This window comes from Phyllostomus discolor, chromosome 9 (genome assembly GCF_004126475.2).
Source record: "Phyllostomus discolor isolate MPI-MPIP mPhyDis1 chromosome 9, mPhyDis1.pri.v3, whole genome shotgun sequence".
NCBI classification, from domain to species: Eukaryota; Metazoa; Chordata; class Mammalia; order Chiroptera; family Phyllostomidae; genus Phyllostomus; species Phyllostomus discolor.
Window position 1 is genome coordinate 81,846,477 of NC_040911.2, and position 18,019 is coordinate 81,864,495.

Here is an 18,019-nt window from a genome sequence, read left to right on the forward strand (position 1 = left end):
ACAATGTATAGGTGGGTTAAATGGGACTTGATTGTTTTTCTAGAACAGACCTCAGGAGACTTAGAGTGGGTACTCTCTGGGGGTCCCACTGCCCTATCCAGCCCATTTCCCAGACTTGGGGGTGTGGACTGAGGCAGGAACTAGGGTGTGTAGGGAGTGGGGGAATGCCTGGGTGGGAAGGTCTGGGAAGTGAAACCACATGGGACTTGTGGTCAGCCCTCTTCTAGCTAGATTTCTGTTGGTGGACCCTTCCTAGAGCATGGGCAGGAGGGGGGTTGGTGGGAGGAATGGCAAGTCCGGGGGTACCCAGGCAGGAGTTCTCAATGAGTCTGAAGCTGAGAGAGCTGCAAGAAAAAGATGCTACCAGTTGCTCAGGGGGCTCTAGTGATGTCACCACACCCCCATGGGAATTCTAGGTCATCTGGCCAAGTTCTGCTCTTATCTAAGCCTTCTGTCCTATCCCCTCTCCTTAAAGCCCCTGACCCCCCATACCAAGTACCTGCAGCATCAGCTTGAGGGAGGTTCCCAGAGTTCAGGCCAACCTACCCCGCCAGTTCCAGCAACATCACTCATGACACAACCAGTGCTAGGGACTGGAGGTCTGGGTCTGCTGAGGCAGGAAGGCTCTGGTTTCACTGCCCTCCCTCTCCCCAGGGGCCTGAGGCCCTAGGCCAGGGCTCAACAGACACAGGCAGTGAGATGGGGTTGCCCTTCTATTAGTCCAAGTCCTGAGCGTGGCCTTGGTGAGACATGGAGGCGAGGAGGCCCACGAGGCTCAGCAGCGTAGAGAACAGCAGCAGGAAGGAGATGGCGAAGAGCAGGGCTGGGAGGGCACTGAGCACCAGCAGCAGGATGGCGGGCAGCAGATGGCGCCATGCTGCAACTACCACAGACCACAGGGAGCTCAGAAGGTGGGAGCCGGTAGTGAAGAGTGCGTGGCACAGCATCAGTGCCAGCAGCAGGTAGAGGATCCCCTCCAGACCCCAGAGCACACGCTGAAGTGGCTGCCGCCAGCTCGATGTGGTCCACCACTGGATCCAGCTCTGGGGCACGTGGTACATGGACCAGCGCACCCAGCCCTGCCGTGTGACCCAGGCCGACCAAGGCACGGCCGGCTGCGGCCCCTCACCGGCTCCGATGGCATCTGTCTCCACTCGAGGCTGCTGCATCACAGATGGTGCACCTGGGAAGAGGGCTAGTCCAGCTGCAGGAGCAGCCCTGGAGATGCCTGGGACCTCGGGGAGGGGGGGTGCAGCGGTCAGGAGGGCACCAGTGTGGGTAGGGTGGGGCTTTGAGCTGGGGTCTGGATCTTACCTCTGGGCAAATGTCCCTAAGTCATGTTGCTTCCTACAACACCCAGGAGGCCTGGCAGCCAGAGTCGAGCCCCTCTTTCACTCTCCCCCACCCCCTCCCCAGAGGAGTCCCATTGTGACCCGGACTGGGGTGGGGTCCAGCTAAGAAAGAAGCCACTGCATGGTGTGAAACTCAGCTGAGCCTCTCTCCATGGACCCTTCAGGCTGGCAGGGGAGCCTGGGGAGCCTGGGAGCCTATACGTGTAGTTTCTCATGCTTTCTTGTGGAAAGCCCTCTTGGATCCCGGTCCCTTCCCTACTGGCTGATGAGTCCCATTCCACTTTCTTGCAGGTCTTTCTCTCTGGGCCTTCATTCTGTAGAACCAGAGGAGACCAGAATGACCAGCCTCAAACTGTGTGTTCTGAGATGGCTATCGCATCTTGCCCTGGGCTCCTTGTCCTTTATCTAACCTTCTAACATTGTCTAGAATCAGACCCAGGTATCCACTGTCCATATTGTGGGGCCAGAGGTCCAATGAGGTTTAGGCTGGAGACAAAGGTGTACCATCCCACCTGCCCAGACCAGGAGGGAGGAAAGGAAACCTGGAGATGAACCTTGATCAGTATATTTCTGGAGGGCAGTCAGACCCAAGGATGGATACAGAAAGCCAGGCCAAGCAGTGTCAAAGGCACGCCTTGGGCTCCCAGGAGCAGCTGCAGCCCCAGAAGCAACAGCAGCAGAGCCTCCTGGAGGCTGAGTTGTCCTGTGACTGCCGCTGTCTGCAGGAATAGAGCCTCCTGCTGTCTTGGACCCTCTCCAGCCCCCTGATTTTGGCCCCCTGCAAGAAGTGTGTGCTGTGGTCTCATGGGACCTGCAGGCCTGTGGAGAGAGAGGATAGCAGCTGGGCTTCAGGAGGCTGACCACTTGCTTGCTTGCCTGCACCTGCCCACCTGCCAGACTGCTGCCCATTTACCTGTGGAGCAGGTCGAAGGCCAGGAAGCTGACCAGTAACAGCAGCAACAGCAAGGCTGGGCCAGCCATGGAAAAGACTGCCCGAATCGTCAGCAATAGTGCCCCCAGCCCTAGGACACTGTCCAGGAGCTGGGCCGGGCTAGGGCCCCAGGAGGACACACATGGACCGGCTGAACTACCCAACCCCTCCCCGGCACCCAGGCCCCTGGGAGGGACAGGGATAGGATAAGCATGTGCTTCAGGCCTGGGTAAGCAGAGCTGGGTCATGGAGGGAGGTGGAGGTAACAGGTAGGGGCTGTGCTGGGAGGAAGTATTGGGGGTGGGAGTGTGGGAGAGGATGGCAGACACTCAAGGATGAGCTCGGGGAGTGGGGAACTGGGTTCCTTGGGGATCTCCCCCTCCCCACTCACCCACCCACCAAACCCGCCTCACCTCCTCCCACTGCGGTCAGCCATTCTGGGACTGGGTGGCAGGGCATTGTGACCTCTTGCCAGGTGGGGCTCTAAGGTAGGGAGGGGCTGCTGCTGGTTCTGGCCTCATAAGCAACTGGCGGCTCAGGTGGGCCTTAGCCAGAGGTCAGCTATTTCTGACAACTAAGACTCACCCTCTTGCCTCTGCTGGTTCTTTGCCCTAAGGCCCTCCCATGGGGATGAGTTGCCAAGGAGGCATTCTAACTTCATCACCGCATAGGTGGCTGACCAAGGCAGGAGAGGCTGCCTCCCCTTTCCTGCAGGTGCTCAGAGCTGTTCAGGGACGGATCATCCAATTGGCCTGTCCAATGCTCTTTCCCTGAGAGTAGGGTGATGCCTGTGGGCCCTTGCAGGAGATTTTTCAGGACTGCAGCCCTGGAATGCAGAGATAGACTCCACCACAAAGTAGCATGAGGCTTTCTGGGGTTGGACTCCCACGTGACCTGCTATATGGGAATGGGCAAGAGGCAGCTGTTGAAGCATTTTAAATACTATGGTTTGTAGGAAGTGTTTCAGATACTGGGGTTCCGGAAATGGCATAGAGGGCTACAGCATAGTAACCCCCAAACTGGAGGTTAGAGTTAATCTCTGAGAATGAAATTAAGGAAAATGAATATGATTGGTCACCTAGGAAAGAAACCTATCCTCACTGGTAATCTGTAATTGGGTGATGGCTCCAACACATCCCAATTCAGTGACTTGAGAGGTAAGAATGGAAATGGGTCATAACTGAAAGAATTTAATCCTTGTCCACATGTCATACTTTGAAGGAAAACTCCATCCCGTGATGGAGTGAGGGGGACATGGCCATACAGCCCCTAGGAGAGGAGGAGACAGGTAGAGAATCAGGTTGCATATCTGCCTCCAGTGGACTCTATCCAATCCCTCCAGCTTGGTGGCCTTGACATCTTTGGTGGCTATGGGCTCAACAGTTCATGGAGCCAATGTCACCAGCCTTCGGGACGATTTATTGATTGCCCTTGCTCTGGCTCTTCCCAGAGCAACAAAGCAATGCCTGCAAAATTTCAAGGGAAAATGATTTTCAACCTAGAAACATGTAACTGTTCAAATGACAAGTGTGAAGGCAAAATAAAGACACTTTAAACCATACAAAGTCTCAAACATTTGATTTTGCATATGCTTTTCCTTAGAAAGTTACTGGAGGATGTACATCAGAAAAACAAGGAATTAAACTAAGAAGGAGGATAATATGGGGCTTAAGAAATTAGGCTAAACACAGGCAGCTGTGCTCTCAGGTGAAAAAGCAAGCAACTCAGCCTGGCATCAAAAGACAGATGTTCCATGTGGGATGTCTCCAGAAAATGAAATTAATTATCTGTTTTTAGACATATTCAAAGTAAATGTTCAGTTCTGTTGGAAGCCTTGGGATTTAATGCACAATTGGCACCTGGGAAATCAAGCAAATGATACAATAAAGCTATTACTAGCTCCAGAGAACACAAAAAGTTGAACAGTAATGTTTACATGGTCATAGTATAAGCTCTGCACATTGACTCCAGTGATTTGGATCTTTTGGGACAATGGGAGGAGGGCAAGTGTATGTTTGTGTCTTTGGGTGTGCATGGGTGGGAGGGTGGTAAGAAAGCTAAATTCTTCATTTCATGGCGGGTAACACCTCAACATAGAAAAATCAAGAAAGAGCAATAGAAACATAGAGGTAAATACAAGGAAAAATAACAAGAATTTAAAGTAGGTGACTTGAGAATACAGAAGCATAGAAAAGTCTTCTATTACAAGCCTTGATGTGAATTACCTCTAAAACTATATTCTGTAGTATTTTGATAAAACTGATCAATATAGGGTCATATAGGGGAGATTGGGAATAGACCCTCCCAGGATGAATGAAATACTAATTTCCTAATGTTATGTGCTCTTGTGGCTTGAGATAGTGTTTCCAGGGACAGTGTCAAACACCACCAAACTCAGGAAGTTGTGAATCTTATGCATTTTAAGTGCAGGTGTTCTAAACCTCCATCTAGCGCTACTCAGCCTTTCATATCACATGACTCTCCTGGGGTTAAGTCCTTCGGGGACCTTGTTAAAATGCAGGTTCTGATTCAGTAGGTCTGGGGCATGGATTCTGCATTTCTAACGAGCTCCCAGGGCATGCTGATGATGTTGGTCCTTGGCCACACTTTGAGGAGCAAGGCTGATGTACAGAAGAGAGACAGCTGAGGGAGGTGGTGGTGAGGGGAGAATGGGTGCATGGGAAGGTGCCTCCCTGTGCATCTAGGTACCATGGGAGTCCCCATAGTGCTCACCTGCACCATAGGGGGAGCACCTAATGGACAGTGAGTTCTGCCTCGGCACGCAGCACAGATCAGGAGGCACAGGTAAGCAGCAGATTTCACTGCTTTTCTGTCCATACAGCCACAAACATAGCCTCCTTTCTTAATTTTGTTTTGTTCCGTCTACGTATGTGAGAGCAAGAGGACTGCGTTAAGCTGTTTTCTCCATCTTTAATTCATCTGGTTAGTGTTAGGGCCCCTGGAACCACGTATTATCTCACTTCATCATCACAGTAATCCTGGGAGGAAAACATCATCACTCCCATTTTATAGATGAGGAAGCTGAGGCTCAAAGAGGTGAAATTTCTATCCAAGGACACCTAAACTGATAAACAGCAGAAACCAGATATGGAATTAAGCCACTGTGGCTCCAAGGTCATTTATCCTGCCAGCCCATCCTGGACACCAAAATGCCTTTAGGCAGGTGTTCCCCCCCCCCGCCCCCAGTCTGGCTCAGTTGTGCTTTGCAAGGTAGCCTGGCCCTTGTGAGGCTATGAAAGATCCTCTACCTGGCTACCAGAGCTAGAGATCTGGCTGTGCAAGTACTTGGGAGTGAACCTGTTGTTGCATTCTGGGAGCTGCTACCTCTAGAACCCGCTTCCAGGCTTGGTGGCTTTGCAGCCCAGGTACCCAATGGCAAGGGCCAAAGGCAGTAGCCTGGCTGGAAGTACAGAGGGGTGTGAGGCGATGAGGAAATTATGAAGAGGCATAAGAAGAGGTATAAGAAGGTGCTGAGGGGCTCAGGGGGCTTAGAGGGTGTAAAGGGGCCCTAAACATTTGCCCTAAACATAGGGCAAAGAGACAAAGGGTACAAGGGGGTAAGAAGACAGATGGGGGTACATGGACACAAAAGGTATGACTGTCCTGCAAACCCTAGCCCCGAAGGGAATGGCGGGAGGTGGCTCACATGCCCTATCCTGTCAGTCGCTTGAACAGGTCTCCCCATTCACGGACTGACACCTCCTTACCCACAAAACCTGGTACTGTTGGGAAGGGTCAACTTCCCTCCAGCTCTGCTTGGTTCCCTCTAACCTTGAATAATATATTATACACATACTTTTTGATCACTGACTAGGGACCAGGCACCAGGCACTTTTTTAGGCCCTGAGGTACAGCTGTGAATATTTGGGTACAAAGGACTCTTTTGGAGGGTTGCTTACCTCCTGCTGCAAGGGAGGAGGGACCCAACCATGAACACATCATAAATAAAACAAGATAATCTCATTGGTGTTAAGAGCCTTGAAGACAACATAAGGAAACAGGGTGAGAGGATAGAGTGTGTGTAGAGGATGGATGAGCATTTCATCAGAATGTTCAGGGAGGGCCCTTGGAAGCAGGTGACATTCAAAGGTAATATGAATGATGAGGATGCAAATCTGAATGATGAGGTGAACCAGTGCAAAGGCCCTGAGGCTGGATGGGGCTGGTGCATTGGAGGAACAGCTAGAATACCTGTGTGGCTGGGCGGATGTGAGCCAGGGGGTGAGCATGGGGAGATGAGGTGCGAAAGGTGTGAGTGGAGAACCTTGTCAAGAAGAACCTTGCAGGTGAGCCCCGTAGAGACTTGAGGCAGGAGGAACTTGACAAGATTTGGCTGCTGTGTAGGGACTGTCTTGGAGGGGGTAGGACTCTCAGGAAGCTGAGATGTCCTGCCCCAATATCCCTTTCTCCCCCCGCCCCCCAATCCTCTGCAAAACTTGGATGGGTGTGATTGCCAGAGACAGGGAAGTGGCCAGACTGGGCTTTGTTCAGACCTGCTTCTTGCTCGATGGGAGTCTGTCCTGGCTTTCCACCCGTTACCACCACCCCACTGAAACCTTGGCCTGCAGTACCGTCCTTCTGCCCCTGACCCAGCCAGTGCTTCAGGGAGCCTTGGCCTTGGTGTAGCTACCTTGAGTTTTTCTAAGTGCCCTCCTAGTGCCTGGGACCTTGGCAGTGTTGTCAGGCAGGGGCTCCAGGACGAGATGAGACCTGTGTGGAGTCCTGTCCCGGTTACTCCCTTTTGGGCTCTGTACCCACAGCTCGTGGGGTGGACCAGATGCCTGAGGAGCTCCAGGACTCACCTTTATGAGGTCATCCTGGCCTCTGGCGGCCTCAGTTCCAAGACCCCAGGGCAGTATTTCTTTGCAGAGATCCTGCAAGATAGGGCCTCCAGATGGGTGCCGAGACGCTGACTTTGGGTGATTCAAACTGTTTATATAGATAGTGCCCCAGTAAAAAAAAATTTGCTCAGAACCCTGCGTCCTTCAGAAGATTCCCAGCCACCTCTGGGCAGCGCTTCTCACCTGGGGATGGCAGTATCTCTCTGAGGACTCCTTGCAAGGGCAAAGCATCGGCCAGAGGCGCACAGTGGACGCAATTCCTTCCTTCTGGGGAGGCGACCCTAGCGTGAGAGAGTCAAGGGGTCTCCGAGGGGAAATGAGCAGAGTCCCGCACTCTGGAATCCCAGGACGGGGTAGTCCCGCGGACACACAGCCGGGACTGCGGCCCGGGAGTAGAATGAGGACGGGGCGGCTGGGAAGCGGAAGGGCAAAACACCCAACGAGCCTCAGCCCATCCACTCCAGCCCCGGCCCTCTGGATATCGGCTCGGCTTCTCTCCTAGGATTATATAACACCAGAACGTGGCAGCTGGGTGAGCAAAGGAGGAGGGGATGGGAGGGAGGGGAGGGGAGGGAAGGGGAGGTCGGAGGTGCGGGGTGGTTGGCGGTGCTGGGACGCACCGCCTCTGACTGTCCATCAGGATTCCTGGAGGGCCAGCCCTCCTCCCATCCCCCAACCTCCATCTCAGCTTCCCCTTACTCTAGTTTCTGTCCCACCCCCAAGCAGGCGGCCTCTGGCTGGGATGGATTTCCCACTAGGGTTGTAGTTTCCTCCCCCAGAGTTCCCAGCTTTGCTGCCTTGACTATGCCTGTAGCTGCCCTGAGGTTCGGTTTATCAGTTTGTAAAATGAGGTTGGATCGAGAGGCCACGTGTAAAGCGCCTGGCCTGGTACACGGCACAAGGTGCCCACTATGGGACCAGCGCCTCACAGTGAAATCGAGGGTGCCGGGGGCTTTGCGGAGGGAGGCTGGGGAGGGTGGGGCACGGTCTGTGAGGGCGGAGACCTCAGGACGCCCGTCGGGGGTCCGCCCCGCTCTTTCCTCCCGGCCCTCCCTCTGCCTCCTCTTTGGGGTCCTCGGCCAGTGAGCAGGCTGTGGGCGGGTCGGAGGCTGGAGGGGGCGTGAGGCACCGGCAGGAAGGGGCGGGGGGCTCCGGAGCTGCGGGCAGGAAAAGACCAACCCACCGACCGCCGGGGCCCAGTGCCTCCGCACCTCTGGGCTTCACCATGTGGGGCCTCCTGCTCGCCGTGGCCACCTTCGCGCCTGCCGTCGGTCAGAGTCTGGGAGCGCCCGGCGCCTCCCTGCTGGGCCTTGCGCCGCGCGCCAGCACCGAGGCCCCGATCTTTACCTCGGTCCTGCCCGGCCGTCCCGCACAGCCGCCCGCGGGGAAGAAGAACGGTGAGCGTCTCCCGCTGGACCCACCCCTCCTGCTGGTGGTTGCCCCATAACCCGTCTCCTGCGTGGCGACCTTTCCCCAACACACACACACACACACACACACGCACACACTTTCCGACCGGTGCAATGGATGCTGACTCAGCAGCCTAGTTCCGGGCAGACCAAGTCAGCAGTCTTGGGACGCTAGCCAGTAGGATGCTGCCTCTTGCAGCCCCAAACCTTCCTTTTTCCCAGATGAGGACACTGAGACCACAGTCAGGAGGAGGGGAGAAAGAGATGCAGACAAAGACACTGACAGTGAAAGGTTCAGAGCAAGACTATGTAGGAGAGGGTTTGAGGGCAGGCGCTGGAAGGAAGGAACAAGATAGGGACGGAGAGTACTCCGCTGAGGCCATCTGGAGGGATGGGGCTCTGCCCACGCAGGGGCAGAGGCAGGCTGCCTAACTTCCAGATGTGGGAGCAGAGAGGAGGAAGGAAGGGGATGGCAGTCCAGGAGGGCTTCGCAGAGGTGGCAAATGGATGTTGGGTCCTTGATCACAAAGGGTGAGTGTCTCTGAATCAGGAATTGCTGAAAAGCAGGGCAGCCAAGAAGGAAACTGCATGTCCAAAGGCACAGGGGCACCAGACATAAAAATGTACAGTGTTCTGGAGGTACCTGTGGGGCTTGAGTGGGTGGGTGGGGGACCAGCGGCACCTGCCCTGTGCAAGGCCCTGTGTTGAGGGGCCAGCAGGACACAGGCCCAGCCCTGGGAGGCCTGAGCACCTAGGCAGACGTGGTTTTGAGGACAGGATGTCTCAGCCCAGAGGGCACATGAAATGAGGGAGACAGCACAGGCTATTGAGGACTGAGCCTGGAGCTAAGGAGGGCATCTGAGATGTGAAGGAATAATGGGAATTAGGCAATAGAGTCAGAGGTAGTGGTGGGTGGTATGATGGGGAGGGGGCAGCAGTGCAAAGGTGTGGAGGCAAAGAACCCAACTCAGCTCTTTGGAGTGACCTCACAGTTCCCGGAAGCTGGGTGTAGCTCTCCACTGGACGGGGCGAGAGGAGGCTGGCCAAGCGTGTAGTCACATCAGGAAGGAGAAGGAGCCAAGAAGTGGCTGGGGAGGCAGGTTGGGGCCAGACTGGGGAAGCCAAGAAGTCCATGCTCAGGTCCTCACATACTTGTGGTGGGTCCCGCTGTGGGCTCGCAGGTCTGCTTGGGATGGCAGACCTCTCCATCCGGAGTTTCATGCCATTCCCCCTCCCCCGGTGCTGTCCTTCCTGGTCCCCAGAGACTTCGAAACAGCATGTCCAGCTTCGAATCATCAAGAAGAAAAAGGTCATTTTGAAGAAGCGAAAGAAGCTAACTAGCCCCAGGCCCCCGGTGACTTCCAGGCCCCCGGTGACTTCTAGGACTCCAGTGACTTCCAGGCCTCCGGTGACAAATAGCCCTGCAGGGACCCTTGACTGCCCCAAGGAGCAAGAACCAGGTATTACCCCTCTGGGGGCCCTGCCCAGATTTGCAGCCCCTGGGGCACGTGTGTATACTTGACCTCACAAACACAGGCGCACCCCCAGTGGGGCCAGCGTAGACTCAGCTTCCCACCTGCTCTGGCCATCTCTCTCTTGGCCTGTGTCACACTGTTCTACCCCTGCCCCCAGGCTGTCCACCTTTGGGCCTGGAGTCCCTGCGAGTTTCAGATAACCAGCTTGACGCATCCAGCAGTCAGTCCTTTGGCCTTGGGCCCCACCGAGGACGGCTCAACATCCAGGTCAGCACCCTGGCTCAGAGCGAGGCAATCCCTAGAACCTTGCTTCCTGCTGCCCCCCACAATTCTGGCCTACCCTGCTCTGCCTACCTGGGCCTCACTGCAACCTCCTGTGCCCACAGTCAGGCCTGGAGGACGGAGATCTGTACGATGGGGCCTGGTGCGCCGAAGAGCAGGATGCCGAGCCTTGGCTGCAGGTGGATGCTGGGCACCCCGTCCGCTTCTCAGGCGTCATCACTCAGGGCAGGAACTCTATCTGGAGGTGAGGCAGGCTGGCCCCAGGCAGACTCAGGAGGGCTGGGCTGGGAGTCCTGAGGGCTACCTAGGGTCTCTCCCCACCTCTCCTGCCAGGTACGACTGGGTCACTTCGTACAAGGTCCAATTCAGCAATGACAGTCGGACCTGGTGGGGAAGTAGGAACCGCAGCAGTGGGATGGACGCGGTGCGTAGTGCCACGGTGGTTCGGGCCCTTTATGCTGGGAGTTGGGCACCCAGCCCACGTTGGGGTGCTGGACTGGCTCGGGGCTCCTCTGCGGAAAAGGAACAGATGCCCACTTGGGCGTTCCAGGAGAAAGGGGGTGTTGTCAGGATGGGTGGTGCCAGGCAGGCTGCTTTGGAACACGCTGGCATTCTCCCCAAATACTCTTCCATGGGGTGGGCGCCACAGCTTTCTGCTGGAACACCCGTGCAGCAATGGGTCTCGGGTCCCTGCATCACCTCTCACCTCCCCATGTCATGGACCCCTTTATACACCTGGTTACAGTGTGGGGTCCTGGCTGGTGTTCGGATTGGCTGCTCCTGAGTCCTATGTCCATATTGGTCTGAGCTGTGAGCCAGCTGAAAAGCATGGCTGCCGAGGGCTGCTCTTCGGCGGGAGCTGTGGGCCAGGGTCTGTGTTTGACACCAAGTGCAAGTCTCCGGCTGAGTCCGCCAGGGTGGGCTGGATGGGGAGTTTAGAGGCCTGAGCTCCTTTCCTGGGTCCTGGGCCAGGTTGCTGAGGTTTCGGCAGCCCCACCAAAGGACTCGACACTCCCAGGTATTTCCTGCCAATTCGGACTCAGAGACACCAGTGCTGAACCTGCTGCCTGAGCCCCAGGTGGCCCGCTACATTCGCCTGCTGCCCCAGACCTGGTTCCAAGGAGGTGCATCTTGCCTCCGGGCAGAGATCCTGGCCTGCCCGGTCTCAGGTGGGCAGTTGGACAAGGGCTGGATGGGCAGGGTGCAGCCTTCGCTGTGAGCTCACCCTTGACCATGAACTCACCCTATACCAGATCCGGCACCGGCATTCTCCAACCCTCTGGACTTTCGGCATCATAATTATAAGGCCATGAGGAAGGTCAGACATAATGCCTGTGACCCAGGAGGGAGGAGCTGCCCATCCCAGGTCCCCTTCTCACCAGAGCATGACCTGCAATGACTGCCTTCATGTCCCCTCTCCCACCCTCGCTGTCTCACCCTTCTTTCCTTGTTATGGCACTTTCCCTGTCTGAGCCTTTCTTCACATCTTCTGCTGCTCCCCTCTGGTACTATGCCATGGTGTCCCCACCTGTGTGGGCCACCACTGGCTTTAGTAAGTCCTTCCATGGCCACATGGGGTCTGACCCTCCCACAACACTGCTCCACTCCTCCCCTCCCCAGCTGATGAAGCAGGTGAACGAGCAGTGCCCCAACATCACCCGCATCTACAGCATCGGCAAGAGCTACCAGGGTCTAAAGCTGTATGTGATGGAAATGTCGGACCATCCTGGGGAGCATGAGCTGGGTACGGGCAGGGGGGGTGGGAGAGGTAGGCACAGGGAAGGGCTGTGGGGGCGAGCCAGCCGTGACCCTGGTGTGTTCCCAGGAGAGCCTGAGGTGCGATACGTGGCGGGCATGCACGGGAATGAGGCCCTGGGGCGGGAGTTGCTCCTGCTGCTGATGCAGTTCCTGTGCCATGAGTTCCTGCGAGGGGACCCACGGGTGACCCGGCTGCTCACGGAGACACGCATTCACCTGCTGCCCTCCATGAACCCTGACGGCTATGAGACGGCCTTCCGCCGGGTGAGCTGCCTGGCACGAGGGCCGCCCTGCTCCTTCTCCCCTGGGGCCTGGAGCCTGATCGGCTGACCAAGCCCCTTCTCTGGCAGGGTTCAGAGCTGGTGGGCTGGGCTGAGGGCCGCTGGAACAAGCAGACCATTGACCTTAACCATAATTTTGCTGACCTCAACTCACTGCTGTGGGAAGCAGAGGACAACGGGCTTGTGCCCAACACTGTCCCCAACCACCACCTGCCACTGCCCACTTACTACACCCTGCCCAATGCCACTGTGAGTATTCTGGGGGCAGTGGCGGAGGAGCACCCCGGGGGCCCTTGTCTCTCACTCCCACATCCCCTGACCTGCCCCCATCCAGGTGGCTCCTGAAACTCGGGCAGTGATTGACTGGATGGAACGGATCCCCTTTGTGCTGAGCGCCAACCTCCATGGGGGTGAGCTCGTGGTGTCCTACCCATTCGACATGACTCGGACCCCGTGGGCTGCCCAGGAGCTCACACCCACGCCAGATGATGTCGTGTTTCGCTGGCTCAGCACTGTCTACGCTGGCAGCAACTGGGCCATGCAGGACCCGGACCGCCGACCCTGCCACAACCAGGACTTCTCCTTACACGGCAACATCATCAATGGGGCCGACTGGCACACGGTCCCCGGGAGTATGTGCTCAGGGGTGGAGTCAGCCCTGTCCCCTACCCCAATAGAATCTGCTGTCACTGCTGTCACAGACAGCGCTGGTGTCACTTCCCGCCTGGGAGTGTCTCCCAGAGGAGGGTACCAGGAGGGCAGGCTCCAGCCCTGCCTGCTTGGGCTCCAGTGTCAGTGGTTCCCCTAGGCATGAACGACTTCAGCTACCTGCACACCAACTGCTTTGAGATCACTGTGGAACTGTCCTGTGACAAGTTCCCCCACGAGAACGAGCTGCCCCAGGAGTGGGAGAACAACAGAGAGGCCCTCCTCACCTACCTGGAACAGGTCGGACCCGAATCCCCACCCCTAGGTTGCCCCTGTGGCTCCTGACTGACCTGCTCTCCATTTGGGCTGCGGCTTCTACCATGGGGTCATCTAAGGTTCCACTGAGCATTCTGACTCACAAGGTGCCGCGGGCCATAGAGGGACTCGGAGGGCTATGGGACAGGAAGCCCAGTTTATCAGCAGGGTAGCAGCAGACGCTGCTAGCCAGTAGAAGTAGACCCTGTAGCACTCTCAGCTGTGTTTCTGAGTCACCCCGAGGCTGTTCTCAGGAGGGCTGTCCTCAGAAATGACTCACAATAGGCAAGCGCCATGGTGTAGATGCGCCACACTCCACAGGAACTCATGTCCGTTGCGATGACCCCATGAATATAACTTCCAAGGGTTCCAAAGTGACAAACCGGTAACAAGGGTCATTGAACTTGGGGAAGCCTTCCTACCAGGTATTTATAGTTCTCTCAGTCCTGATGCAGCTTATCAACAGGAGACACTTGTACCCAAGTATTGTCACCTGGGAACTTAGTAGACCTACCAGCTTTATCAAGTTTGCAGGGGAACAAAGCCAGAAAATGAACTGAAGGTCAAGGTCTCATGCAGAAAGGAAAGGGTTTGATAACCTTTCCCCACACAGGTGCGCCTGGGCATTGCGGGAGTTGTGCGGGACAAGGACACGGAGCTCGGGATTGCTGACGCTGTCATTGCTGTGGATGGGATTAACCATGATGTAACAACTGGTGTGTGTGGCTGGCAGGGGAGGGTGGAGGTGCGGGAGGGCTTTAGGTTGGGCCAGAAGCTGCAGATCATCGGGCCCTGATCTTGCTCTTTACTCCTCTCAGCGAGGGGTGGGGATTACTGGCGCCTGCTGACCCCAGGGGACTACATGGTGACTGCCAGTGCTGAAGGTTACCACTCAGTGACACGGAGCTGCCGGGTCACCTTTGAAGAGGGCCCTGTCCCCTGCAATTTTCACCTCACCAAGACTCCCAAACAGAGACTGCGAGAGCTGCTGGCCGCTGGGGCTAAGGTGCCCCCAGACCTCCGGAGGCGGCTGGAGCGGCTAAGGGGACGTAAGGATTAACACCTCCGGCTGAAGAGCTCCAGAGCCTTGGGCAGGCTGGACCTGTCCAGAACTGAAGGAGGGGGACTAAGAGGGGAGGGAGGGAAAAGTGGGGGAAGAGGTGCTCAGGCTCATTAAAGCTACTTGGCACCGCAGCCAGTCTTCCTGTGAACTCTGTCCCAGATCCTCTCCCTGGGCTGGGCCTCAGCTTCCTCCTCCCCAATCGTAGATTCCGTTCTGCACAGACTTGCATACTCTCATCAGCTGACTTCTGGAGAGATACTGTGGAAAGACAACCCCACCTGCATTCTTTTTTAGCTTAGGGCTCATTAGAGCTACTCATCAACATATCACGCAGTGCTGTCGAACATTCTGGAAGCACCTGCTCAGTGCCAAGTATGCAAGGTGACAAGAATAAACAGTGCTCACACCACTGGGGCTCCCAGTCAAGAGGGGACAGTTGAGTCCAGTGTGAGGTGTGCCAAGGTAGGGGCTGGTTGCTGTGGCAGCGCAGACAGGAGTTACAGATGCATGACATACAGCACCAGATCAACGGGGACTCGAATGGTCAAGGATGCGGTACAGGTGATGGTTCTAGGAGTTTAGATGAGAGGTGGGCCAAGTGTGGGGGTACGGACAGGGACACCTCCAAGGAGGACATAACCAAAGACAGAAAAGCTGAGCATCTGGATTTCCTTCACCAGCCATTTTTGGAAAGAGTTGGTAAAAATGGCGGGATCTGGTTAGCTTCCTTCAGAATGTCATGAGTCAGTCTGTGGAAACGCTGGAAACTGGATATCAAGATGTTGGAAGAGTTGGATGAGAAAAGGTGGAGGAGAAGGGAATTTTACCTGGAACTCAGGAAGCTGGGGACACCGGTGGTTGGGCGTTGATGAGCCAGTGTTTGGCTGGTGTTGGTGCTCGAGCCCACAAGGAGCTGGGGCCACCTACAGCCACTGCAGTTGCCTGCCGTGGCTAGAGCCAGAAACAGAATAATTTCCTCCGCCTTTCTAATCTCCAAACGGTAATGTCCACTGGCAACATATAACTGTAACCTAGCTTGCAAGGAAGCCATGAAATGTAGTCTCCAGGCTTCCTGCCCCCCCCCCCCCAACTCAGAGGAGAGCTTGCAAGGGCAGGAATGGGGCAAATATAAGAGGTAAAAAATAGTGCAAAGACATCCATGTAACTTATTGTTACGTAAGCTCTGCCCAGTGCTGGGCTGTTGCACTGTCTGTTTCTTGGCGTGTCTCTGCCCCTCAAAGTTTCAATCTGAGATCACCACAAAGGGACTTAGGGCCACATCTCCCTACTCCTTTTCTCCCCATCTCCAACTCCTCTTACAGCATCGATTTTTCTAAAAAAAGGATTTGTTTTTATTCATCAGAGTTTAATGTACATAGTGAAAATGCACATAAGTGCATAGAATGAATGAAAAGACATGGCCTGAGTATATATTACTGAAGATACGTAAACTCACTTTATATGGAGAGATATAGGCACCTTGAAAGTAAGAATGAAAAATTTTTCATGCAGACAATAATGGCAAGCAGGAGTGGCTATCTTAATATCAAATAATGCTGACTTCAGGTCAAAGAATTACCAGAGACAGAAAGGGACATCGTTATATAATGATATAACTGAACACGCCCTGGTTTGTTCCTTGGGTAGCTTAGAATCAGCTAGTTCAGCATAATTGAAATAGCATGTGTACTCCCCCAGCTGATTTTCCAAGCTCTGGCTTTTCTCCACGTCTAACATGACATTCCCCTGGCCAGAAAGCTCCCTCTCTTACATAGTTGCCAAGAGGTTCCCATGTCCTTCCTACTTTCCTGATGAGTGTGTAAAGTAGAATGAGAATGGGGCTCTTCTCGTGGAGCTCTTTGAACAGTGAGGTCAGCCCTGCCTGGCCTAGCAACGCACCTTTAAGATAAAGGCCTCTGGGGCAATATATGTTCTCTCCCAAGTCTTTGCCTGGACGTTTCCTCCAATAAATTCCAAATAACTGTGTCCATGCCATGTGTCATGAGAGCCGCTTGCCTTTGCATCCCACTTGTCATTTGTGACAAGATGAAGAATACTCCAGCATATTCTGGTAAAACTGAACGTACAATGACGTCCCTGTGTACAATGCATACGATAGAGAAGCTCTACACCTGGGCAAAGAGATTCATGTAAATAAATGCTTATAGCAGACTTCTTTGTAATGGACTCAAATTGGAATCAGCCCGAATGACAGTCAGGAGTGGAATGTAGAATGACCCACGGTACACTTACGCAATGGAATTGTACACAGGAATGAAAACAATCACTAAACACACAACATGAATAATAACTCATGAAGACAATTTTGAGTGAAATAAAAACAATAGAAAAATTGGTTTATATTGTTAATGGATGTATGAGTGATAAAGGAAATCAAGAACATGATTATGATAAAAGTCGGGATAGTGATTTATTCTGGGGGAGCCATGGGAAACAATCGGGGAAGGGGATGTGGGGCATTTCCAGAGTGCTAGCAATACACTGTTCCTTTACTTGATGGGAGTGCGTTGGTGTCCACTTAAAAATATATCTTGAACTTTCTGTGAACATTTTATGCACTCAAAAATTATTTGTTTTCATTTATAAAAAATTACATATGATAAAATCCAGTTTTTTTGATGCACACCTCAGTGAGTCCCACATATGGTTCCTGTGACCACCACCACAGACACACACATGAAGAGCCCTCCTGTGCTGTCGCTTATCTTCAGACTCTCCTCTCGTCCCAGCTGTAGACAGCCATGAACCTCTTGTCTGGTTCAGTGTTTCTGCATTCGCTCAGTAAATTCTCAGCAGGACAAACTCAAAGAAATCCACATCTAGGCATAGAATCAAATTGTCAAAAAGCCAAACACAGAGATTCTGACAGCAGCAAGAGAGAGAAGTGACATGTCATGTACAAAGGACAAAAAAGACAGTTCTTTCATCCAATAAAAGAATTTGGGATCTGACTGGTGTGGCTCAGTGGGCTGGGCATCATCCCGCAAACCAAAAGGTCGCTGGTTCAATTCCCCATCAGAGCACATGCCTGGGTTCAGGGTTCGGTCCCCAGTTGGGGTGAATCTGACTGATGTTTCTCTCCTTCTCTCTCTCCTGCCCCTTTTCTAAAACTAAATGAGTGACATCTTTAAAAAAAAGAAGTGGGTAGTTTGCTTTCTTATTTTTGAGTTTTGAGAATTTGATGCAAGTCCTTTGTCTGATATGTGCTTTGCAAATATTTTTTCCAATGGTGCCTTATGTTTTTATTCTTTTAAAAAGTGTTCTTTGCAGAGCAGAAGTTTTAAATTTTGATATAGTTCAATTTATCATTTTTTCTTTCATAGATGGTACTTTTTGTGTCCTATTTGAGAACTCTTTGATTAACCAAAAATCGTGAATACTTTCTCCTATGTTTTATTCTAAGAGTTTTATAGTTTTGCATATTACATTTAGATTTATCAACCCTTTAAGTTAGTTTTTATATATGTGAGATGTAAATAAAGGTCTGTTTATTTATTTGTTTGCATACAAAGTTCCAGTGTTTCCAGCACCTTCTGTTGAAAACCTGCCCTTTTTCCATTGAAATGCCGTCTGCATGGGTCTGTTTCTGGAAGCTGTCGTCTGTGGCACTGGTATGCATCTG

General features: G+C 53.7%; 3 protein-coding genes and 1 long non-coding RNA gene across 4 annotated transcripts; 1 reads left to right on the plus strand and 3 right to left on the minus strand.

Moving 5' to 3' along the window:
- Positions 1-468: 468 nt before the first annotated feature.
- TMEM239 (transmembrane protein 239) lies at positions 469-1,297 on the minus strand. Its single transcript, XM_028523704.2, has one exon. It carries the CDS (start codon positions 1,167-1,169, stop codon positions 717-719), a length of 453 nt encoding a protein of 150 aa, XP_028379505.1. The 5' UTR covers positions 1,170-1,297; the 3' UTR covers positions 469-716.
- Positions 1,263-2,638, minus strand: C9H20orf141 (chromosome 9 C20orf141 homolog). Its single transcript, XM_028523589.2, has 2 exons — positions 2,266-2,638; positions 1,263-2,171 (listed from the first exon to the last, which is right to left on the minus strand). The coding sequence occupies exons 1-2, from the start codon at positions 2,529-2,531 to the stop codon at positions 1,934-1,936; spliced, it is 504 nt and encodes a 167-aa protein (XP_028379390.1). The 5' UTR covers positions 2,532-2,638; the 3' UTR covers positions 1,263-1,933.
- A 473-nt stretch (positions 2,639-3,111) lies between these two features.
- LOC118496800 lies at positions 3,112-8,490 on the minus strand. Its single transcript, XR_004899353.1, has 3 exons — positions 8,357-8,490; positions 7,329-7,426; positions 3,112-4,142 (listed from the first exon to the last, which is right to left on the minus strand). It is a non-coding gene; the product is annotated as an uncharacterized LOC118496800 (long non-coding RNA).
- Positions 8,284-16,782, plus strand: CPXM1 (carboxypeptidase X, M14 family member 1). Its single transcript, XM_028524072.2, has 14 exons — positions 8,284-8,542; positions 9,817-10,014; positions 10,187-10,296; positions 10,416-10,555; positions 10,645-10,735; positions 11,330-11,480; positions 11,565-11,629; positions 11,932-12,055; positions 12,137-12,333; positions 12,420-12,599; positions 12,685-12,982; positions 13,159-13,298; positions 13,927-14,029; positions 14,132-16,782. The coding sequence occupies exons 1-14, from the start codon at positions 8,371-8,373 to the stop codon at positions 14,371-14,373; spliced, it is 2,211 nt and encodes a 736-aa protein (XP_028379873.1). The 5' UTR covers positions 8,284-8,370; the 3' UTR covers positions 14,374-16,782.
- Positions 16,783-18,019: the final 1,237 nt, after the last annotated feature.